Source organism: Amblyomma americanum, chromosome 7, assembly GCF_052857255.1.
Source record: "Amblyomma americanum isolate KBUSLIRL-KWMA chromosome 7, ASM5285725v1, whole genome shotgun sequence".
NCBI classification, from domain to species: Eukaryota; Metazoa; Arthropoda; class Arachnida; order Ixodida; family Ixodidae; genus Amblyomma; species Amblyomma americanum.
Genome location: NC_135503.1, coordinates 139,179,732 through 139,204,587, shown reverse-complemented (window position 1 = coordinate 139,204,587; position 24,856 = coordinate 139,179,732). Strand labels below are relative to the sequence as shown.

The 24,856-nt window shown below is 49.4% G+C and overlaps 1 protein-coding gene across 1 annotated transcript in view; it reads left to right on the top strand.

Moving 5' to 3' along the window:
- Window positions 1–818: 818 nt before the first annotated feature.
- Window positions 819–24,856, top strand: part of LOC144096617 (complement C3-like) — a 178,717-nt gene continuing 154,679 nt past the window's right edge. Inside the window, exons 1-6 of the mRNA XM_077629433.1 lie at window positions 819–978; window positions 17,590–17,747; window positions 18,952–19,149; window positions 19,628–19,698; window positions 23,044–23,175; window positions 24,332–24,374. Coding sequence (XP_077485559.1) covers window positions 905–978; window positions 17,590–17,747; window positions 18,952–19,149; window positions 19,628–19,698; window positions 23,044–23,175; window positions 24,332–24,374 — 676 coding nt within the window. The 5' untranslated portion in view covers window positions 819–904. The remainder of the gene's footprint in view (window positions 979–17,589; window positions 17,748–18,951; window positions 19,150–19,627; window positions 19,699–23,043; window positions 23,176–24,331; window positions 24,375–24,856) is intronic.

Sequence of the window (24,856 nt, the reverse complement as noted above, 5' to 3'; positions counted from 1 at the left end):
TGCTTCATCAATCGCACAGTGCTTGGTTGCGCGGCCGCCAGGGCGGCCGGTATAGGAAAACGAGTCCCGTGCTCCAGAATGAGCGGTCGCGCTTGAAGTGGCAATAGTTTCCGGTAGCATGCATCTGCAAATAATGAGAATTTTTTAACGCGTTTGATTTGAAACCATCAAAGCGCTATTGTGCACGATCTAACACGTCAAATAACAAAGATGTCGTCTATTTATCGTCATATATGTGTGCTTCTCATACAAAAGCCACTTAGTCTCGTTGGTCTTCGTTCGCTACCAAACGTCGGCCGCCTTTTTCTGCGCTCACCTAAATGGGGCCGCATATTCGAACCATCGGGCGCTACCTCCTTGAAAAAGCGCGATATAGCGACTGACACTGCATTGAGTGGACAACAGCCATGAACTTAGCAGGGAGTAAAACTAAATCGTAGCCTCCGCAAGCACGGAATGTATGGGCCGTCCTTCAAGCTTATGGCTTCACCTCCTTGCAAATGGCGTTTTCCGCTCTTGCTTTAAAATCTCACAGAAAAATTAGATTGGTGTCATAGAACCAAGATGGTAGTTACACGGCCTTAGTTTTTTTCCCGCTCACTCAGTGTTTGTCTGAGTCGCGGCGATTCAAGCGCTTCAAGGGCTGACCAAGGAAACGCAGCTTGCGAGACACGGTCAGATAGATGACGGCCACGAGGGCGGCTTTTCCAGGCACGCTATTAAATCAGTGCAACCTAAGACTAGCGCGCTCTCGTCTAGCTCGCAGCGATACCCCCGGCCGGAGCAACTGCCCCTCTCTTGCCTCTTCGTGGTGCAAGCGAGTCGCGGCTAAGTTCCTGGTCCGCCGAACTCTCCTCCTAACGTCCATATCGGCCTCGAGCTCACTCTGCTGTCGGCTGCCAACATGAACACGGGCCCCATCCTCTGGGCCATCTGCGCGCTCATCGCATCAACGCCAAATCGGGCCCAGGCGAATAAGTAAGTTTTACAGTGTGATATTTCGGACCTGTTCATTACCGTGCAATGTTTTCTGATTTACGGCGAGGATAATTAGAGCATTGAGTAATAACAATTTGATATTCGGAAGTAACTCCTATTTTCGACTTCACAGTCGCTAAAGTATTCGTAGTGACAAAAAATGCGTTAGCAACGGCTGATAATGCGCGTTTGTCGTACGTCAACGATGAGCGCAATTGCATGTGACGCAACTTTCATGCCTTGTCACAGTGACGGGAGTTCTGCAGCGTTGTCGTCATGGCCGCGCTGTGTCTCGTCAGGAGGGATGGTGCCTAAATTATACATTTTTACGCTTAGGGTTCACCTTAACGCACTTGAGGTTTGTTGCGAAGCAACTTACTTCAGGTAATTTTATTTTTCTCAGGGATTCACAATAAAGCAGCAAGTGAGCATAAATCCTACCGGGATCATAACTGTTTGCATACATAACTATGCGGCGTAGGCGCGCACAGCTGCTCCGAGAAGTTAGCCAAGGAAGATAGCCATGGTAGTCGGGTTGCACGGAAAAAGGCGAACGAGTTTTGACGAGTTCTGCATACGAGTGCTCTCGCTGCGAATGCATTATTGGAAAGGTAATCCTAAATTACTGAATTTTATGCCCTCTACGTTGATTCTATATTCTTTACCAGCCAACGACTAAAAGAAAGCACAAAGTTGCTGCGCTACCTGGTGGGGGGCTTTACCCACGTTCATAAAGACTCCTGGCAGTACCGCTTTTTCGTTTTTTTTAAGCACGATAGTTTCAGAGTTCTGTGAGCCCTTGTCCCCGTATTGACCTGTGCATGATACCGTTGTTCGACAATGGCAAGCTTTTCCTGCCGCGACAGGCATAATTACACAAGGAACCTCATTTCATGTTTTTCCTGGTTATTTTTGACTGAATTATACCAAGGAAATAGCGTGAAAACGTACTTGTTGGTACGTTCTGGTAACATCATACTGATGCTAACTCATGTTCTCCAGTGGTCTCGAAACGTCTTTTTTTAGACATTTTTTTATTTAGCCGGAATAATTTGGAAGCGTTTTAGCTTCTTGGGTGTCATGCCGTAGGTTGGCTGCACGTCATGACTAAACAGCACCGTTTGAACACTTCGCTGGCATCAAACAAGTCCTTTTGCAGGCAGAAATACTTCGTTCTTTGAACCAAATTTTCTGCTGTTAGGCTATGTGTCCGTTCGATAAGTAATTAATAGGTTAGGATGTATTTTGTTGGTATATTCAGAAGAATTGCCCGTTAATAACTTAACAAGAGTTGCTTATATGAGACAAATTGCTCTTGAACGAGTTGCACGGCACTGAGAAATATTGCTTGCTACTTCATACACTGCGATTGGTAAGCTGTCTTGCTATTGAAGCCGATAATTTTCTCGGCTATGTTACAGCTCGTCTGAATTGCATTTGCTGCAAAGCAAGCGGCAGATGAACGCCTATTCTGTGTAACAATATACACTGTCGTCTAAAGTGTTACAGAAGGACTGTACATAAATTTTATGTACACATCGAGCGTCAGCGCGGTTCTTTGAGTTTCTTCGCAGCGGCAGCACGTCGCTATATGCAAGTTTACGCAGAAGCGTCGCGCAGCTTTTTCGTATGCGATGTTACTTCCGTGTACGTCGGGCACCTTGAGAAATCGCACTTGCAACACTGTTAACATGAAAGGAAGCAATAAAATCAGAACGTTTCTGTGTGGTGCATGCGCTGCTTGTTACTTCCCTGCTAGACCTAAAGAAAAGCTCACTTGCTCCTGCTTGTGTAGAATATAATAGGTATTTCAGAGGCCTGGCCACTCATTTTAATAATATGCTTTCTGAAGTTACAATATGGCTTTTCCGGCATAGTAATACCACTATTGCCGATGCATCGTTTCACCAAGTTAGAAAGGTAGCTGGTTACCAAATCCTAATAGTCAACTTTTTGACTATTAGATATGCGCCCGTTTCCAATTAGAAATTTGTAGCTGGCTGATAGCCATACCAGTCCCTAGAATTTTGAAAACACGATTTGCGTCGGTACTGTGTCTGTGCAAGCATTGGCCGTTTATCAGGAAACTCGAAAACTGCGCGGCCATGGTGGGTGCTGAGCAACGCCCATCAATTCGAGTCATCACGGGGCTTGGGAACCTGCGCCATGAAACTTAGCTATTAGAGTTTAGGTAACCAGCTAGTTAACTAGTTCAAAGACTCAATTAATGGCGGGCTTCCTTGAAACGCGTGGTATTAACACAAAACGTGCTCTGTTCAGCTCAACTTGTTTGCTAGCAACCGAACCCTCCGTGCAGACTACGTGTAAGCTCATGGCACTGTATAGCTTTCCAGAGCCTTACCGATGTCCATTAGTGTATAATGAGCTCTTGTTATGCGGAGAGGAATGGGGTTTATCGCTGACAAGATTTACGGCTTTTATTTTTTAACAGAAAGATGATTGCGGGGCATCTCGTGACGAAAGAAAGGCACAGGAGAAACGGTTGCTGTGAGCGATAAGCCAAGCAATCCGGGCATTTGGGCCCATATTTTCTCGTTGCGAAATTTAAATTAATAATGAAAAGGAGAATAATAACCCAAGTTCTGCAATATCGTCGCCTGTGGCTGCAACACATGCCATACGTAAACATCAATTTTGTGGACAGAAAATAGATCCTACGCTGCTCAATGCTCCGAGAAATTATCTGCACTTCCTGTGCACCTCAATTAGATATATTTTTTTTCCGGAAGAGCAGACGAGTGACCAAATTTTTGCAGCCCTTCAAGGCCGACTGCAGCATAGTTTTAGTTTAGATGAAATATTACTAAATATTACTTTCAAGAAACTTCGCCACTACTTTACGAACTCAAAATAAGAACAACAAAATAGTCTCACAATATTCTATCTCAAAGCGTCACTTTCATTTTGCTATGTTGTCTATATATTTCCGGCGATGAGATTTGTTGAAAGTGTGTGCCCTCTTGTTGCAGTCAGGTTTTCGTGGAAACTTCCTTTTTTCAATGTATAGCTTTTGTTTGTGGTTTCACACTTTCATGCATTTGTTTTGTGGTTGCTGACCGCTACCTGTAGTTGCCAGTGTGGGGGCCTGCGGCCTTGTCAAGCTGCCTTAATGACAGTTTTTTCTGCTGGCCTCCGGCATCATGTACGTGTGATGCAAATAAAGTTATTATTATTATTATTAAATAGTTGATTTTCCACGGTATGTGAAATATAATCGTGACAGAGTTCCACACTTGCTCCTGTTTTCACAAGTGTTTAAAAAGCCCTGTGGCAAAAGAAGCGCGCACCTGGGGCCGTGCCGCGCAGTTAGGCAACTTAGCTGCGATGTCGTACTTTCGGGAAACCGAGAGCCCCGCTCAAGCCGAGCTTGCTGGGAGTGGTATCGTGAGCGATACTAAGAGACTCGAGCCGGTGCGTGCCGAACCGGGCCAAAATGCACGAGCGCCGCCTGACGGGGCACTTCTGGTGTCGAGACCGACGCTCATCTGGAGCAGGACGGCGACGCACATCGCGCGCTGCGTTGGCTTCTACCACGTAAGTGCACGTCAGGTGGCGCCCGCATGCAGTTTCGCCTAAAGTCACTGGAAGTGACTTTAGTTTCGCCAGGATCGGGCCCGGTGCATGGGGTCTCTTAATTTCGCCCACGATATAGTACACGTGAGCGGATTATGGACGCCTTGGAGCGGAAGGCTGGGGGCTAGAATGTGGCTTAATACTCTTAGGCTTGGTACACTGGTAGTGTTTTTCAAAACTTGAGTCTCGATAGGGAATGCAAGCTTGTTTTGGCTCTTCGACACTGGCGCTGCATTTCTCCCCTGGCGGAGAGATGCTGCACCACGAGGCAGCGACGGCTGCTGACTGAGTCGGCGCAGCTCGTCTCGTCGAGCAGGCACCTGTGCCGTTCGCCAAAGAAATAAGGTCTTTTATGAGTTGTATTTGAGAGCGGTAGCTCTACTCAACAGAGAAGTCGCTCCCATTCCATGCCTTATTTGACCTTCGTTTCACCTTGAGAAGCACAGAATAGCAAGAAATTGACTTTGGGAGATTGACCTTAGCCGATTTTGACCAAAGAGATCTCAAACAATAACTAAGCGTGCCCGACACGATGGCGAACACCAAATTTGGCCCGGGCCATTGACAAAATGCTCTCGCTCGACCTTTGGGTATAACCTTTGTTAACCCGTGCTTAACTTTTTTCGATTGCTGGGCTTAAAAAAGGCGCCCGTCTCGCCGCACGTTGTGTGTAGCGGTTTGATTGGGTGCTGCATGATGGCGCTACGACTGCACGCCATGCACGAAGGAAATTCATCAGAAACGCACTTCGCCACTCGCTTAATTGGAATATCTCTATTTTACAAGCTCATAGGTAAATTATCAACGCACGCCTCGGTGCATATCTAGAAGATGCGTTTCTTATATATCTGTGCATTGACTAGACGTGCCATAATTCGTTATTGAATATTCCTACTGTTGTGGCGGACTCAATGTCCTTCTTAATTGTTCGTTTAATATATCCCAGGAGAACACAGCATCAATGTACAGAATAAAACAATGGCCAATTGTCTCTGCTGTACTGGACAGACGGCAGTTCACTGAACAGGGCGCAAGTATCTCCTTAGCATGAAGCCATGCCTTCAAAGGTAGCGTAGATGTGCGTCATTGACATCACACCCTACAATATCCGATTTTTTTTGCCTGTCGAGAAAAACAGTGTTGTGCCATATGATCTATTTATGTTGCGGGGACTACTTAGTGTCTGGAAAAACCGCATGATAGAGCGCCCCGCCTAACAACCACGGTCGACGAAATCTTTGTTTCGTGAGCAATGCGGGGAGATAGCGGAGCCGCCTAGCTGGCTCCGCTATGTGGATGCACGTGTGTGCCTCCCAGACTTTTGATATTTTGGAAGGAGGGGTCACGCAGGGGTATGGTGGCCTGGTGTTTTGTGGCGTAAGCATGCTTACAGTTTCCTTTACGACACTATTTCTATGCGATCAAGAATGAGAAGAACAGTTGTGGCGGAGTGGAAGCCTCCCCTTAATGCGCGCTGGTGGCCCGTGTTCGATTCCCACCTTCAGTACAGATTGCTTCTGTTTATTTTATTAATTGCGGACACTTCCATTCATATGTGCGCCGTAACATGACCTTCAAGGTTTTTACACCAGAAGTTGAGCTTTCGCTCTGAAGTTAATCGCTGTCGCCAGTGTTCAAGGGTTAACGTATCAAACGCAGCCACTTGTTTGGTTTTAATGCGACAGCACAATTCCGATGGGTAAACTCCGAGCAAGCGCTTGCGATGTTTTTGGGTTTGTGCCGTGTTAAATAAATATCCAATCAAATAAATGTACGCGACCGTGATTCGAACGTGCGGCGGCGCGAACCGAGCAGCTTGGCTGGCCACTGCGGGAGGGCATGCACAAGGTTATCGCCGCAGCCGGACACACCTCGTGTTAAGCTGCAACACACTCTCTCGCTGTGCATTGCACATCTTCTTCATCAGCTAATATTGGTATTAAACTAATGCGCACGCTCTGAGCGGCGGCATAGTGACAGATGTGTGTTGCATGTGCTGGCTTGGACAACGCTATGGCAGAAACGCTTCACTAAAGCAATACGCGTTGGCGTTGAAAACACTGCTTCAGAAACGCAGCACTGGAGCATAGGCCGCCGGCGGGCGCAAAATTGAACGCGAGTGGAGGAAGCTGCAATAGCTCTCGCATCCGCGGATCCAAATATAGAACGGTTATAACAGATTCTCCCCGGGGCTATAACAGATTCTCCCCGGGGCTGTGAACACTATCTCGCAGGGGAAATATCACCTCTTGCGCCTCTCGAATTCTAAGACGCCCTGCCGTCGATCCAACTCAGACAAACATAATCTGGGCACCTGGCCATCAAGGTCTACGAGGCAATGAGGCCGCTGATGCGGCCGCCCGAGCGCTCACACACCGGGCTCCTCATCCTAGCTCCCCTGGCTCAGAAGCTCATCAACCGCTTTTGGCCTCTGCCAAGGGGCTGAGTAAGGCGGAGGAGCGATCTCGGCGCCGCCTGCAGACAGGAGCTCTTTTCTGTACTGGCGCTGAGAAACACTTTGATCCCAACAAAGATGGGCATTGCCCACACTATGCAGAGACCTGCGATATCTGTCACATGGTATGGGCATGTACTCAGAATCCGCGCCATCCCCCTTCCCCTACCCCTAATCCAAATGCATGGGAGACTCCCCTCCTCAAATGTTCCACTCTCCAGTCCCAATGACCTCTGGCAAAGCGGGCGCGAGATGGTTCCTCGATGGCGCGGTGTCACAGACTAAGGCTTCCGACCATGTAGTGGGGTCTTCTGACTCCCAAACTCTCCTTTTGAGCATTGAAAAAACTTTTCACTACCACCAGCGTATATTGGGCGAATTGGCATTGACGATGAAAACTTGAAGACGCGCTTAACTGCCTCCCTGGGTCAGTGCACACCTCTATCGCAGTTTCAGTTACGTGGTAATGCTGTCCACCTGCAAACACCTGTCATTTCGCCCGATATTTCGTGCTAGCAATGCTAAACCACCAGTCATTTTTTTTCGTACGGATAATGCAGAGAGAAGCATAGATGTGTATACAGGACTTGTTTCGTCGGAGTGAAAATGTATTCCCTCGGCCGCCGATTTCTCGAGGACTGGGGCGACCATTCGCCGATCGGCTTCGTCGGCTTCGCTGGCCTGAAAGCTTGTCACACTATGGCGGTACGAGAGCCGTTAGTTGTGCTGGAATCTAGTCTAGTGTAAGTCTAGTCTAATTCGAGACATTACCAAGCTGTGGTCGCTACAACGCACCTTTCTAAGGAAGTCCACATCCTGCACGATGCCAGAGTGAGCGCACAGTATGAAATCTAATTCGTTTATAGTCGCACCATTGGGCTTCTTCCATATCCACGTCCAACTTTTTCGTTTGCTGAAAAGGTATTCATGATCCGTAAACTGTTTATTTCTGCGAACTCTACTAATAAACTATTCCTAACTATTCCTAGAGCCAACGCCATAGTCACTGTGACGTTCCATGTGTGTGCTACGAGGGTCCGCGTTCGACGGCGCGGCGTAGACGGAGCCCCCAGTGGCGGCAAAAGCACTCAAAGGAAAGCAATTCAGCTGGAAGAGAGGAGATCGGTGACAGCCGGTCTCGTTTTGGAAGTAGCCAGCACACATGTTTCTACTGTATATGGCTGCAAGCAACTTGAGTGGGATTGCTTTCGGGCCTGCCGCCATGGACCGCACTGAGAAGACCCAGGTGACAGCTGCGTCCAATTACCGAGCCATACTCGTTGAGAGTGAACCACCAAAACGAAGGGGTTTAAGCACAACCGGACCCCCTTTCCATAGTGTCGGCACGTGTCGAACGCTGCCGCCGCCGCCGCGGGGAGACGGGCGTTATCTTCCGCAATTGCCGTGACCGTGCCGGGGACAAAAGGCCTCGTTTCGGCGGGCCTGGCCACGTGACAAGACGGCGGGCATCATCACCAACACTCCCGAGCACATCCTAGGACAAGGGACCTATTTCCCGGCCATTTAGTGACCTCGCGTTCCGGCCTTGAGTGGCGAGTGTCATTTGATGGAGAACGGAGGTCGGTGACCCGCGGGAACCGTCAGCGGGCCAGAGACCGTCTACCACAGCCGACGCTACGTCGACGACAACCTTCTTCCCCTCGGACTCAACACGTGACGGGGGCGAGACCATGAGTGCGGTGGTGTGTTTGTGCGCCCAAGTGAAAGCCCTAGGCCCCTCCCACTCCGGCGTGGGCGTCCTCAACCTAGGGAATGTGGGGAATAAGAAGGATATAAAAATCGACAAGGAGTACGGAAGAAAGAACGCTCAGGACGACAACGTTCGCCAAGGGGGCCTTCAGCGCCGAAGCCCGACGGCGTGCAGCTTCTGCCAGCAACCGTTCGAGCTCAACTCCGGAGCCCCTCCATCGTCCCCATGAAGTCGTCGGCACGTAAGCTCGGACACCCCAGCCTCTGGTGTATAATCATAATCATGTATAATTATTGAATATATCTTTTTGTTTAAACTGAGCCATACGGTGTCTCTTTGCCTCTCCGTCCAGTCCGTCCAGTGTGGACCTGCGCATTATGGAGGGTCGTCACACTGGTGTCAGAAGTGGGGTCTCAAAAGCAAATTTCCTCTGAATGCTGCGACATTCATGACTTCAAAATTGTAATCAAAATGGAATCACGGGACTGATTGTGGGACTTTTACCCCCCTCTGAGAGGCTTGAGGCACCGGAGGGCTTGAGCGAAAAAAAAAATGTCTGTATCTGAGGGAGCTCCCACTCCACAGCCGTCGCTCGGAGCAAGCATGCTGGCGTTAGGAAGCGTCATTCCGACGTTTACGGGAGATAAGACAGGGGTTCCAATCTGCGATTTCTTTTCCATGCTAGAAGAGATTGGGAAAATGGGGGGATGGTCCGATGCTCAAATGCTGGGAATGGCGAGGTGTAAGGTGGCAGGAGCTGCTCATGATTTTGCATGGCGAGACGAAGAAGTAAAATCCACAAAATCATTTGCGGAATTTAAGAAGCTCGCGTTTGAGCATTTCGACACTGAACCACGTCACGTGCGGGTACAGAGGTTCCGTGACGCCCGACAGATGGTAGGGGAGGACGTGCGAACGTTTGCGTCGCGGCTTCAGCGCCTAGCACGCGATACGTTAAGCAGGGAGGAGGAAGGAGACCAGCTAAAGAAGAAATACGCGGAGGATCTACTTAAAGAGGAAATGACCGCTTTGTTCGTGGCTGGTCTGCAAGACCCCGTGCGCCGGTTCGTGCTCTCGCGCAAGCCGAGCAATTTCGACCAAGCCGTGGCGGCCGCATTGGATGAGGAACGAAATGAGGCGTTAACGACAGCCGCAGCGAGAGTACGCGTCATAGAGAGAGCGGTGCTCAACCCTGATGTTGCTCTCTTGACAGAGCGGTTAGATCGCTTAGAACAGCTGCTATCTCAGCAGGTGGAACGCCAGGTTGAAGCGCGCGCTCAACAGCGCCCATTCGCTGGAAACCGGAGACCACCACAAAGCTACAGGCGCGGTATGCGAGGTTTTGAAGAAATCGTATGCTTCGCTTGCCAGGGTCGCGGACACATCGCCAGGTTCTGCCAAAACGTGCGCAGTGGGGAGCCACAAAGAGAGGCAGGCGAGACATGCCCTAAGCAAGCCTACAGCGGGGCTCTAGATACCGAGACAAAAAACCAGATTGTCCTCCCCCTCCTGAGGAGCGTGGGGAGGGAGCAGTGGATGATGAGGTGGTGGTGGTTTGTGTGGCCGACGATGCATGCCCTGTTGTGCGTTGCAAGTTAAATGGTTGTTGCATGAAATTATTGATAGATACGGGGTCAAAGGTGACATTGCTTAAGAGCAGTTTTAACACGCTTCGAAGGAAGGGGGACCGCGAGGTGTTGGAAGCGTCTGGTGGTATGGCAACCAAATTTGTTGGCATAACGGGGGATCCTCTTGGCATAAGTGGACTCTACCGGTTACACATCTCTCTCGGCGGAATTGCATTGGAGCACCCCTGCTACGTATGCCCGGACACGGTGTCTCTGCCAAACGGAGTGTCAGGTATATTAGGGCAGGATTTTTTGAGAAAAGGGAAGGTAGTAGTCTCATTCTCTGAGGAACAGGTTAATGCTGGCGGCTCAAAAGTTCCGTTTTTGAACAGGAGAGGGGCTGAGATTCGCATTACAGATATTGACACCCGTCAAACAGTGGGATCATTGGAGAAGGTATATTCGCGGGTTGCCGTCAGGCTGGTCGATGAGGCGGTCGTCCTTCCTTGGTCGGAGCACATTTTGTACGCGAGTGTGCCTTCAGATGTAGAGAGCGGCGCCGTGGGAGTGCTTGAGCCGGTCGACTCTCTCAGCAATGGCCTGAAGGCAGCCGCGTGCCTCGTGACAGTTAATGACGCCCACAGAGTGCCCCTACGGGTGGTTAACTGTAGCCAGCAGCCACTGAGCCTTCCCAAGAACAAAACATTGGCTTTCTTCACCTCTGCGATAGAGAAACGTGAGCCCACCGATACGGTACTCGCAACTGTAGAGCATGCTAGTCCTTCGGCTGCTCCAAAGGCGTCGTTCGATCTTTCTCACGTAAAAAACAGGGAGAGGGAGGCTCTGGCTGGTTTGCTGAATGACTACTCGGAGGTATTCGCCGCGTCCAGCCTGGATTTGGGCTGCTGTGGCGTTATAAAGCACAGGATAGAAACCGGCACTTCATCGCCCGTTTACCAGCGTGCGTACAGGATTCCTTACTCCCAACGTGAGCAGATAGAGCGGCAAGGGCAGGACCTGATTGATCGCGGCATTGTCGAACACTCAAAGTCACCCTGGGGAGCACCAGCACTATTGGTGGGAAATGCCAGATGGCTCGTATCGATTGGTAGTGGACTACCGCAAACTAAATGCCGTAACTCGCATCGATCCATACCCCATCCCCAATATACAGAAGACGCTTTCTCAGCTGGGCTCTGCCAGGTACTTCCCGGTAGTGGACATGGCGGCGGGATTCTGGCAGATAGCAATGGATCCGGCAGATGCCGAGAAAACGGCATTCAACACGCCCTCAGGGCACTATGAATGGAAAAGAATGCCGATGGGTCTGGCCAACAGCCCTGCTGTCTGGCAGAGAACTGCTGATGTTACCCTGGCAGGTCTTCTGGGGAGGCTGTGCTTCGTGTATATGGATTACATAATCATATACAGTGACAGTTTTGAGAACCATTTGCGTGATATTGAGCAGGTTTTGGTGCGACTAAGAGGAGCGGGTCTCAAGCTGAAGCCTTTTAAGTGCCAATTCCTCAAAAACGAGGTGAAATACCTCGGGCACGTTGTTTCAGCTGACTGCGTGAGACCGGACCCTGAGAAACTAAGGTGTGTCTCGGATTTTCCATCCCCGACTAGCGTCCGCCAGGCCCGGCAGTTTCTCGGCCTGATCGGTTACTACCGAAGGCACATAGAGGAGTTCGCCAAGCTCGCTAAGCCGCTCACCGCCTTAACAGCCAAAAATGTCGCCTTTCGCTGGGACGAAAACGCGGAGGATGCTTTTGGGGCCCTGAAAAGGAAGCTAATGAGTGCACCGCTGTTGCGCCACCCGGATTTTAATTTGCCCTTCGTTATGGCCACAGATGCGTCTAAGTTCGCAGTTGGTGCTGTGCTATCTCAGGTTATCGAGGGCAAAGAACATCCCGTTGCTTTTGCTAGCCGACAGCTGAGCTCCACAGAGCAAAAGTACGGAGCTACGGAAAGGGAGTGCCTCGCCGTTGTCTGGGCAGTAAAGCACTTCAGATGCTACCTTTACGGCCGCAAATTCAAGCTAGTCACAGACTGCCATCCTCTGAAATGGGTGATGAGCTTCAGGGACCCTAGCTCGCGACTCGCTAGATGGAATCTACACCTGCAGGAATACTGCTTTGAAGTGGAGCACAAGTCAGGAAAGACACATCTGAATGCTGATGCACTCAGCCGCACAGCTGCCGTGGCAGCTATAGATGAGTTTGTCCCCGTAGTCGACCCCGCCGATTTACGCACAGAGCAGTGCAAAAATCTTGACCTGAAGCGAATAATCGAAAGCTTAGAGGGCGCACCGTCTCACCCCGAACAGCTAGGTTATTTCATTGGCAAAGACGGCACCCTGTGTCGGCGCACGAGGCCAACCAGGAAAGGGAGACCAGAGAAAACCGCTTGGGAGAGAGTCGTCATACCTCGGTCGTGGACAGAATGGGTTCTTAGCGCGTTTCACGATGCGCCATGCGCCGGTCATGTTGGCGTAGCGAAGACACGCAGGCCTGTGGAGCGTTTGTACTTTTGGAGTGGCATGCGACAGGATGTTAGAGACTACTGTGCGAAGTGTCATTCCTGCCTCGAAAGAAAAACACCCAAGGGACGAAGACCAGCTCCAATTCAGCCGTTCCCTGAGGTTTCGGCTCCCTTCGAGCGGACAGGTATGGACATAATGGGCCCATTGCCCACGACCACTTCCGGAAACAGGTACATATTAGTATTCGTCGATCACCTTTCAAAATACGCGGAAACGGTAGCACTCCCAGATCAGAAGGCAGACACGGTTGCAAGAGCATTTGTCGAACAGATCGTGCTCCGACATAGACCCCCGAGGCAACTCTTGACAGATCGGGGAACGAACTTCGTGTCGCAGCTAATGAGGAGAGTTTGAGAGCTGCTTAAGATCGCTAAGAAGCAGAAAACACCGTACCATCCGGCTTGCAACGGCGCGGTGGAGCGACTGAACCAAACCGTGGCCGGGTTCCTGTCGCATTTTGTTTCGCGCGACCAGCGGGACTGGGACTTGTGGCTCCCGTATACAATGTTTGCCTGCAATTCCGCAGCACACGAGAGCACGGGCGAATCTCCATTCTTTCTTCTCTACGGCCGAGACCCGGACCAGCCTAGTGAAGAGCCAGAGGGCCCCCGTCGTGTCCCATACGCTTCACTGGACGACTATAAGGTTGAGCTAGAATCGCGCTTGCAAGTGGCGAGGGACATCGCAAAGGAGGCCTTAAAGAAAGCGGCGAAGCGCAGGAAGGAGGTGCACGATCGCAGTGCTAGAGACGCGCCGTTTGATGTGGGGGACAGCGTGCACATTGAAAACTGCCAAAGGCAGATTGGGCTAGCTCGTAAGGTCCAGACGAAGTGGAGAGGACCGTGCGAGGTTGTCGAGAAGCTTTCTCCGGTAAACTTCAGAGTCCGAGACGTGAACCGGCGCTTGATAAGGATACACGCAAATCGCCTCAAGTCGGCACGGGTTCCGTATTCACGAAATGAGGAAAGGGAAAGCGCGGATTTTGATGGGGACCGAAGTGAAGCGGAGCGCGCAGATAGTTCGCAAGAAACGCCCTCTCCTGCATTTGTTCGGTAGGCGCCAGAGGTGACGGCCGGAATGCCACCGGATTTACTTCATGCATTGCTAGAAGAATAAGAAGCGCGCGAGGTTGCCGCGCAGATAACGCCAGGAGAGGCTCCTGCCACGAGCCCTCGCGAGTCTCCAAGCAGACAAAGGGTCACAGACTTACTTGGTATGACTCATGAAGGCCGATATCCACTGCGAAATCGGAAAGCTAGGTCGGACTAATGGCGTAAACAGAGCGGAGTTGTGAACTGGTAAGAATTGTGTAATGCCGCAGCTCATAACATTGCTACGTGCTTATGTGTTAAGATATCGGAGTTGGTAGTTAAACATTTCTGCCATTAAGTAACACCTTCACAGGAGAGCATGCGGAGCGCATGCAGAACCTGCCCTACTTCCTTTCGTTACCTATATTTTTGTCTGTGCCGTGATCGTGCTAGAAGTGGGAGCTCCTTTGTAACTGTGGTCAATTTATTTCGTCCAGTTTGGACTAGAAAGGAGGGGCTTGGGTGCTGAGTTTCATGTTTATCTGTAAAAGAAGATCAGTGCTGCCCCTGGAGACGCCAGTTATGACAGCTCAGGCATATGGTGTTGTGCAGTGGTGTTGAGTGCAGCGAAAAGTGTTTTGTCGGACGCACTGTGCAAGGCAATTCAGAAAGAGAAGGGGAGCTGCATGGACTCAAATGTTCGGAGAACATTCTTCTGGAGGGTGAGCGAGTGTGACGTTCCTTGTGTGTGCTACGAGGGTCCACGTTCGACGGCGCGGCGTAGACGGAGCCCCCAGTGGCGGCAAAAGCACTCAAGGGAAAGCAATTCAGCTGGAAGAGAGGAGATCGGCGACAGCCGGCGACAGCCAGCACACATGTTTCTACTGTATATGGCTGCAAAGCAGCGCTTTCAACATTCACGCGGATTTTACAAAGTGGATTACATAGCATTATTACGAGACATTTTTGAACAAAGGAGATAACAAATTGTATATATCGCCATTCAATTTTAGTAATGGGTGCATGGGTATATACTGGTTGTAAATTTAGGTAGATACAATATATTTAAATATTAAGTAAATTTTTTTTTAAGATAGTGAAGTGAGATCTTTTGAGGGAAGGGGGAGGAATTGGGGAATACCTTCGCCAACGACAATATTGAAAGACTACAGACCAAATTGAGGTCACAGTGGCTTGGTCCTCATGAAGAGCTTAACAGCTACCAACCCACAGGAACTAGTCAAATCACAATCAGCTGCGTCGGGATGGCACTTTAGTTTAGAGGGACAGAGCGGGAGCGCTCGCAATTGGGGTATTCACTTCTCATTGGAAGGCCGGACCTGAGGAGGGAGCTTTTTTTTTTCTTCTTTTTTTTTCCGTGTTTTGCTGCAGGGGGTCGGGGGGAACTAATCTATCTTCAGAATATTCCAGCAGGTCCAGTGTGAATTTAAGAGGCCAACAGACTGATGGTAGAGTCGCCAAGCCTGGAAGACCAGGAGTCATGGTTCGAAGATGACGGAGCAACTGTCATCGCAAAAGATGGCAAATTCTTGAATATTTTGGAACAAAACGCAGGAATTCAAGAAGCGGGAACCTGACAAAGATACAGCATCTAATTTTTGTATAATTAACCCTCTTCAAGAAAGAAGATTTTTCTAGACTTTATATAACAGTTTTATCTATATATTCGTATTTGATCACAAATAAACCCCCGCTGATCGGGCCCGCTGCCTTGGCTGCCGTTTTGCTTGTGGTAGAGGACTCTTTTTTTTTCTTTTTTTTTATATCTTTATATATCTAAATTTAATTTGGCTTCGGCCCAGTTTTATTTATTTTACTATTGGTTTAAGCCTGTTATACTTGTGGCGCAGGCAGAGGCTCTATTTTTTTTCCTTTTTTTTTATGCCTCACCATAATTTATGTATATGGCTGCAAGCAACTTGAGTGGGATTGCTTTCGGGCCTGCCGCCATGGACCGCACTGAGAAGACCCAGGTGACAGCTGCGTCAAATTACCGAGCCATACTCGTTGAGAGTGAACGACCAATACGAAGGGGTTTAAGCACAACCGGACCCCCTTTCCATAGTGTCGGCACGTGCCGAACGCCGCCGCCGCCGCCGCGGGGAGACGGGGGTTATCTTGCCCAATTGCCGTGACCGTGCCGGGGACAGAGGGCCTCGTTTCGGCGGGCCTGGCCCCGTGACAAGACGGCGGGCATCATCACCAACACTCCCGAGCACATCCTAGGACAAGGGACCACTTTCCCGGCCTTTTAGTGTCCTCGCGTTCCGGCCTTGAGTGGCGAGTGTCATTTGATGGAGAACGGAGGTCGGTGACCCGCAGGAACCGTCAGCGGGCCAGAGACCGTCTACCACAGCCGACGCTACCTCGACGACAACCTTCTTTCCCTCGGACTCAACACGTGACGGGGGCGAGACTATAAGTGCGGTGGTGTGTTGGTGCGCCCAAGTGAAAGCCCTAGGCCCCTCCCACTCCGACGTGGGCGTCCTCAACCTAGGGAATGTGGGGAATAAGAAGGATATAAAAATCGACAAGGAGTACGGAAGAAAGAACTCTCAGGACGACATCGTTCGCCAAGGGGGCCTTCAGCGCCGAAGCCCGACGGCGTGCAGCTTCTGCCAGCAACCGTTCGAGCTCAACTCCGGAGCCCCTCCATCGTCCCCATAAAGTCGTCCGCACGTAAGCTCGGACACCCCAGCCTCTGATGTATAATCATGTATAATTATTGAATATATCTATATGTTTAAACTGAGCCATACGGTGTCTCTTTGCCTCTCCCTCCCGTGTGGACCTGCGCATTATGGGGGGTCGTCACATCACCCACTGCCTGGTCTCCAGCGTGTTTCTGTTTACCTTGACAGTGAAGTCGCCCATCAGTGCCGTGTACTGTGTTCTTTGCTATGTGGCGACTCCACATCGTAGAACGTTTCGACGACCTGGTCGTTAAGGCTGCATGTTGGCTTGTAGGCCTGTACCACCTTCAGTTTGTACCTGGTATTAGGCTTAATTACTTTAGCTGCCACCCTCTCGTTGACACTGTATAATTGCTCCAAGTTGCCGGCTTTATCCTGATTGATGAGGAATTCCGCATCTAGTTATCGTATCTTCTCTAATACTTAGCATTGGATACACACCATTGGTCCTCCTAACCTCAATAAGCCCTATGACATCAGTTTTAATAGCCGCTTGTTCCTCTAACCGCATTTCCAGAGTAGTCTAACTGAATAAGGTTTTAGAATTAAACGTTGCCAGGTTCAGTTTCTAAAAGGGACCTGTTCGGAGCCAGGGCTTCGTAGCACATTCTGCTGTGTTGCAGGTCAGACCGCCGCTTGGTCAGCTGCTCCGTATCCGCTGGGGACGGAGGGCCGAGGGTTAATTGGTGTATTCATGTAGAAGGCTGTGGCCAAGTAATACAACAAGGTGGCCATATCCTGTTCTGGTGAGGGAGGGCGTTGCCGGTTCTGGTCACCGTGATCAGGCCGCGCCATAGGCCTTCTTATGCAATTCCATCGCCAAGCGGCCTTTTTCTTTTTTTATCCGATGGTGAACTGCGTGGCACAGGGATTCGGGCACCGTTCCTCTGGCAAGAGAGGCGGATGCTATACCTCTACGCCGTCGCTGGTATTTATACGCTATTTATGCAGTTAATTCATCCTTAACCAGTATCACGCTGACGTCGTGCGCAGTGAGTGCGTCGTCATGGCGCCCAACGCTCTTCGGCTGGGTGCCAGGGAGACCGTGGTAGCCATGGCCGGTGGCCGCGCCCAGAAGGTCGTCATTTCGCTCGTGGGGAACCGGCCTGCACGCGGCGCCTTCTTTCAGACGACTCTGGACGTGGCAGCAGGTGGGTGGAAGCTGAATTCTCGCCTGTCTCTGCGAAACGGCGAGTGGTAATTTTTGTGATTCTGGATGAGTCACAGCAGTTCGCATGGCAGCGTTATGATAATGAAGTGTAAGCGGAGTCAGGGCCTTCTGTGCTTTCCTTCGACGGCGGCATCCTCGCACTGTATGAATAACCGCACAGCAGGACCGGTCCTCACGAACCATTCGCATGTCTTGTTCCAACGTGAGGTAGTGTTTATACCCTAGGCGACAGCCAGCCTACGTTGAGCCAAGTACAATGCAACTGCGTCACCATACTGACAATTCAATGGGTTGTGATGGACCTCAGCCGACGTAAATACAAGCGGTTAGCACTGCAGATTCCATCTGGTGACGACGATAACCACTGACTCAACCAATAATTGCATATTTTTAGTGTCCGACAGCTCTATCCACACCATTCTGTTGGTGCAATGAAAGAAATGCTAATAACAAAAAAGCATCCGCTTCCTGATACTGAAATCAATAACATCAAGTTGCCCCAGCTACTCACTGGTTCAGATACACGAGTCACGAAGTTCACGAGATTATACACTGTGGGTTTTCGGGACAGGAAGTTACCGTAAATTAGGGAGGTTTGCCCTCTAATTTGATATAAAGTGCGCAGCGCAGATTAAACTAGCTTCGTCACAACTCTGAATTCATAGATTGGCTTATAACATAATACTGATGTTACTATGTCTGATTTAGGTTTTTTTTCACCAGGTGGGCCCTCAAGAACAAGAACTCCTTTCCTAGTAATGAAAGTAATAATTAAAATGAAAGCTTTATTTGATTTCTTCATCCTCATGAGCAAAGCAGGGACAGCGATAACTACATGACACATTCTGCGGACATGGTCCCTGAGCCCGCTTGAATCACGTGGCCCGCATAGACCCGATGATGTAAGTCCATCTGAAATGGAACACTGTCGACAACGCCTTCGCCGGCACCAGCCTCCATATTCCTTTTAGCGCATGTCAACCTGTATAACAAATCTTATTGGCTAGAAGGCGAACGGGGCGGTTTTAGGTCACTAAATATTACGATGAAGGAGCAGCTTACCGGACAGAGTCCGTTAAACAATTGTCGCTTTGATGGCAACAATAGGAGCACTAGCGGCAACATCTACACACAAGCTTTCCAACCGCTGTGTCCGCTGATGAAGATTATGCGCGTGCTCACAGACTCTACGGGGGTTGCCGAAGTATTGGTCAGGCCCGAAGACGTTCCCGACATGCAGCTCACGAGAGGAGACGCGACGGTGAAATTGTCTGTGCAATGCGGAGCGTGGAGCCGTGACGTGCTGCTGCCTTTGAGCGGGGCATCCGCAGACCACCTCTTCCTGCAGACGGATAAGCCCATCTACCATCCCGGATCCACCGGTGAGCATCGATCTCTGGGATCGTGAATGGTCGCTTCGAAAAATTTGTGATTGCAGAGCAGTGCGCCAGCCAGAAAATCATGCTACTGGTGAATTAAAATTGTGTTAGTAAGTGAATAGATCACGTGCTGATTCTATGAACGCTTTGTTGATTTGTCTTCGAATCGTGTAGCATTTTATTCGTGTATTCAACACTTAAGAAGAATCTTGCATCGGATTTCCCGAAAACATGATTTTGTTCTTAGAATGCCAGGAACGCTCACATTCTAGGGTCGATGTACGAGAAAGATACCTTAAGGCTGGTGTTAAGCGCCATAGTCGTAAATCCGAGAGTGTAAGCAAGCGCCATTTTCGCTCTAAGGTTCTTATGCTAACTGCGGGGCACGGCAGTACGAGTTTCGTTTGAAATATTTAAAGATATTACAGTTCTATCTTAGTACCTAATTTTTCTCCTTCTTCCTTCTGTGTGCTCGACGCAGTGAACATCAGGTTCATTGCTCTGAATGGAACTCTGCAGCCATGTTCTACTCCGTTCAAGCTTGAAGTCAGGGTGCGTATTAATTTTGAAGTATTTTTTTTTCTCGTGGGCACAAATTGACGTTGACATTGAGGAAAATGTTCTGGGAGGCCATACAGCCCCTTTAGCTGTGGTTTCGTAGTTGCTTAGGAATCGTCAACTGTTGCTAATGATTATCAGCAATTATCATCCCGCCAATTTCTTTCGTATTATGTGTCTTTTTTGGTGCATTTAAACCAAGAACCGCCCTGTAAGAATTAGGACGAGTTCTTCTTGGAGGTAACTTTGCGGTGTACATTCCTTTGAAAGCTGACAGACAATGCTCTATCGGCTTGCTACTCGGCACGAAGCCCGTTTAAGATGCAGCTGCGACAAGGCCATTTTAGTAGAGAAAAAATTCGCACTCTGTCATGTGATCGAGAACAGATGCAAGCACAAAATTCATTACAGAAAAGGCGTCGCGGATTCTAGGGCGCCTCACAGATGGTGGAAGCCTTACATGAGTTTTTCAGCCTGCGTCACTGGCCACTTTTCTTAGGTTTTCTTAAATAGAGGTGGTGCCCTCACCTACCTCGCCGATTTTGAAGTGTGGCGACGCGCTTGTCCGGCGTCAAATTTCAGAAACAGAGGTGACGTCAGCGTGCGCGACAGTGCCGACATTTTAATTTTGAAAGCATTAGATGGTTCATCGATACGAAAACTTGGCGTGGCCCAAAAAGTAGCGGCGTTACAAAACTCGTGACTGGTCGAAACGATGTGAAGTCATCAAAGGCGGGAAAGTGACATGTTTAGCAGTAATAGTTAGTTCTAGTACTTACACCTGCAAAACGTACAAAAAAATGGGATAGAATTATGACAGTATTGGAATAGAATTGAAATAATGTTGGAGTGGAAATCAAAAAGGATTAAATGCATTCACTTTACTCACACGTAAGGTATTTAAGTGGCCCCGGTAATTTTGCAGTGTTTCAACGTGGCGGTCGACTTAAATGCAGCGGTGGCTTCCTGTCGAGGCGAAGGTTGTTGTTGTTGCCTCAAAAGCGATACCCACGGCAGGGGATTGGCCAAAGTTTGCTGCAGATAGCAGCGTTCTGTGTGGCGCATGCTGGCACTGCCTTCTGTTCTTCAGCTCGTGGCAGGTGTCACCACTTCGCGCACTTTTGCGTGCGCTCTCAGACACCCTTAGAGCGTGTGGGGTTAGCGGTCTCGATCACAAAGGAGATGCCCTCGACTCAGCGTGGCAAGCTCAGGTGGAGACCAGCTACCAAGTGACAAAGGGGTTGGTCGTTTGATGCCCAGCTTTCGCCAGTCGCAAGCCAGAGACTGGGTCGGAGCCAAAGGTTCACAAAAAATACAGTTTATACAGCTAAGAGACGATACAGAGATTTCATAATCACTCGTACGAGCACATACAAAGTGACTTTCAAATACAATGCAACTCGTGCAAAGTAACAATGGAGAGAGATTACAATTTAACAAAATACCTGCACCTAAAGTGCACTAACACAGAGAGACAATCAAACAGAACACAATTTGTTCACCTGGCACTGCGACAGTCCGACGACCTGAGGAGCTCGACGGGGCCGTCCCGCAGGTTGGCGCACGTTGCCTCGCTGGTCCGGGCTGGGCGAGTGGTGTTCTCCCGGGAGTCGAGCGGGCGCGCTTCTTGGAAGCTTAAACGGCGTTTCGGGCTAACAGAGAGCTGTTAGAGCCCCTCATTTATAGGCGCGGTCTGCTTCTGTTCGTTCTTCGCGCCAAGGCAGGGGTGCACATGCACGCAGTTTCATCTGCACAAGCTCCTTGCGCCGGGCGCGCGACCCAATTGGTCGAGCGCGGAGACAGCCTTCGAGAAATTTCTGGGTCCTTCTTTCGATGTGATTATGCCGGCATGAAAGCGAAGGGGAGAGGATACCACTTTAGCGCGGTCAAGGCAACGCCCTCTCCGTTGACGATGAGTAGAAACTAAGACATTGTAGAGAAATCGACGCCGCGCGTGGCTATGTTTAAGTTGGCGCCCCGCCGACGAGCTGTGTGAAAAGCCCATGCATGGTTTACGCGCGCTCCGGGGGTTCTTCCCCGCTGTTTTTTTGTTTTACTTGACCGCGCGCGGACACGATTGCTTAGGCGAAGCGCCGGTTTTTTTCGAACATGCGCCGAATTTTGTGACAGCAGGTTGCTGCTATAAATGCCGTTGCGTTGAGTTATCGTTGTACACAGCGCGTTGAACGTCTTTCGCTGCTTTCATAAGGCTCCTTCGCTGTTTGAAGCGCCGTAACGCTCGCCAGCCTTTGAACAGGCCTGGAATCGGTTCTCGGTGGCGGCGGCCACGCTTTGACAGAGCCGAAATGAGAAAGACACCAGTGTGTTCTGAGATGTAATTGTACGGTAAAGAACCCAAATTAATACGGTGTCATCAGTTTTCACTCACTTGTTCGACCCACATGGCCCGTGTGAGGCGTACACTGAGAAGTGAGACAGTCATTGTACCTTTCCTTTGCTCATAGCGAATGTTAATAGGGGCAGCTGCAGGCTACCACTTAAGCATCCTCGCGAGAGGCTGCTGCCGACGAGTGGTCGAAAGCAGCGAGAAGTGGAGCTCATCTGTTTCGGCCACCGCTGATTCAAACCGCGCTAGGGCTGAAGGATTTTCTCTGCCGAATACTATTAGGACGGTAAATTTCGGTGTATTTCGGTTATATTTGCTCTCATGTTTCGCGTCAGGTTCGTACGATGTTATTGCCCTTAATTTGCCGAGAAGAGGAGCTAGAATAATTTCATGCTTGATGTCGGAACTGTGCTCTGTTGCACCGAGTTCACTAAGCGTTCTAGGCCTATTGTTCCTAGTTGACGTAGTCGCAATGAATGGCAAGGATCCAGGGGTGGGGGTCATAAAATCATGAAATTAACGCGGGAATAAGGTGGCCGCAACTGGCGCAAGACTGGTGTATTAAGAAATCTGTGGGAATGTCCTTGGCCCTTAGGTGGAAAATATAGGGCTGATAAGGACGATTATGAAGCTCCAGGCTGAAACCTAGTGCGGGTTGTCTGAGCCAATAATCTAAAGACAAAGATGGCCGGTTTCAGCGAAAGAAAAGGAGGAGCTGAGGACAGGAATCGCCGGCAGTCCTGTTACTACCGCAGCATGCACAATGCTGCGGTTTTTATCATAGCGCTTGAAGTTTCTTGCGGGCACAGAGAGACTAAGTGCGCGGCTTTTCTCTTTGCCATTGGTGCCTTTCGTCGCCACCGGTCGATTTAATGAGCACCAGCGTGGCACAGGGTGGTCAATTCAGCAAGTTGCCTATGTTTTTTGACGAGCTCAGCACAGTTCCGGAACTTCGTCTCCCCTTCTTTTTCCATGCGGCTTCGTGACTCCAGAATCCTCAAAACATGGTCTTGGAGGCCAAGGAGTTTAATCCGGAGCAGGACATCATGCTGAGCCACCACTTCGCTGTGCCAAAGCACACCCTTCTTGGCGAGTGGTCGTTGGTCATGCGCTACGGGCACAAGGCAGGTTTCTTTTCTCGTAACGACTTTGTGCACAATGTTGTAATGTCTCAACGCATGTGCGTGACATCTTTGTTTCTCTTAAACCTTTAGGGCACTTTGTACAGAGTTGTATAATCTGCGTACTCTCTGCTTTTTCTCAAAGTGTGCTCATAATTTCTTCCTTCCAGGATCCTTCATCATTCATCTTGTAATGGGGTGCTCTTTCTTGACAACTAGCGAATGCAGCAAATAATCACCCTCGTACCTCTTCCTGTGCCATTTTCTTTCTGACAGATTTTGCGCTCTCTAGAGTGTTATTTCCAAAAATCCTGAAGTTTTATTATTTCAGTTTGCAAATCTTTTGAGAGTTTCTGAGAAATATTGTGCATGTTTGTAAAAAATTAACAGTGCTTGCTTTCTGTTGGAAAACTATTTGACGTGTCTTTCTCGAGGCCTGGGTATAATCGGGCAGAAAAGTATTCTTTTGCATCGAAATGACGAATGGCGCCTGAGGGGGTTAAATGCCGTCCGAACAAGCGCATGCAAGCCTGTTTAAAATCGGGATGAAAAAGAATGCGAACAACGCGGCGTTAATGCGCTCTGCTGTTCGAATATCTTTTCATCTCGCTTTTAACTGCGTGGTAAGAAAAAGACGTTAGAGGCGTTCTAGAATGTACAATTGACGACTGTAGTGTCCTTTTTCTACCGCCGAAGTAAAAGCGTGATGAATAAAACTGCCAATAGCGGAGCGCCTATACGCCCCGCTCTTTCTGCATTTCTTTTCATCGCCCCTGTACTGTTCCTTTCAGTTCTAATTTTGGGAAGAATTTTACGAATCGATTTAATAGATGGCTTGGACCTGAAATGAGAGATAAAGGAGTTTTATGGTGGCCGCGCTCTTTGTGCTTCCATGCTCCGCCAACTACTACCGCAAGGGGGCCGACATGCCTCGCTCTTTTGAGTACAAAATAAATGGGACACGCCTTCGCGATGCCTGCTTCTGCATACCTTTCTTCTTGCCTTCAGGGAAAGAACGTCAAGCATTAGCGCGGGCACCGACTCGGTGCTTGCTACCTGAACGCGCATAGCTGCAGTAATGTGAGGTGTTCATGGTTTGGCAAGAAAACCAAGCATAACATTGGCTTTCGTTTTTTTTTTCTCCTGCTCTGCACCGCAGTTTGAGCAAAACAAGACAACGACTTTCGCTGTGGAAAAATATGGTGAGTGGATTTCATAAACGTGACAGGCCAATGAGGCTATTGACTATACCGATGGTGTTAGAGAGTTTCTGGCTGTTGCCAAGTCTTTAAACAGTTAAACACCTCTGTATTGCGGCGTAACGGTGCACATGAACTGTCGTCGTTTGTTGTCTTACATAGCGCCTAACGGCTTAAGCTTACAGAATATCCAGTATCTCGCATGCCTTGAAGACCAGATAAAATTAAACGTGTAGGTAAACAATAATACTGACTGATGCCTAGAAAAAGGGGACGCAAATAAGTACACAAACCATTATCAGCATTACGCCAAAAAATGATTCTCTGAATGTTTCACGGGATTAAAGGGTACCATTGTGACAGAAAAAAGGTGAGTATAATATTTGAGACTGACATCTATGGACCCATTAAGATGATATGTAAACGTAACGGACCCTTTCGCAAAAGCACGCAAGCACTAATTGTTTCAATACACTGTAGCGCAG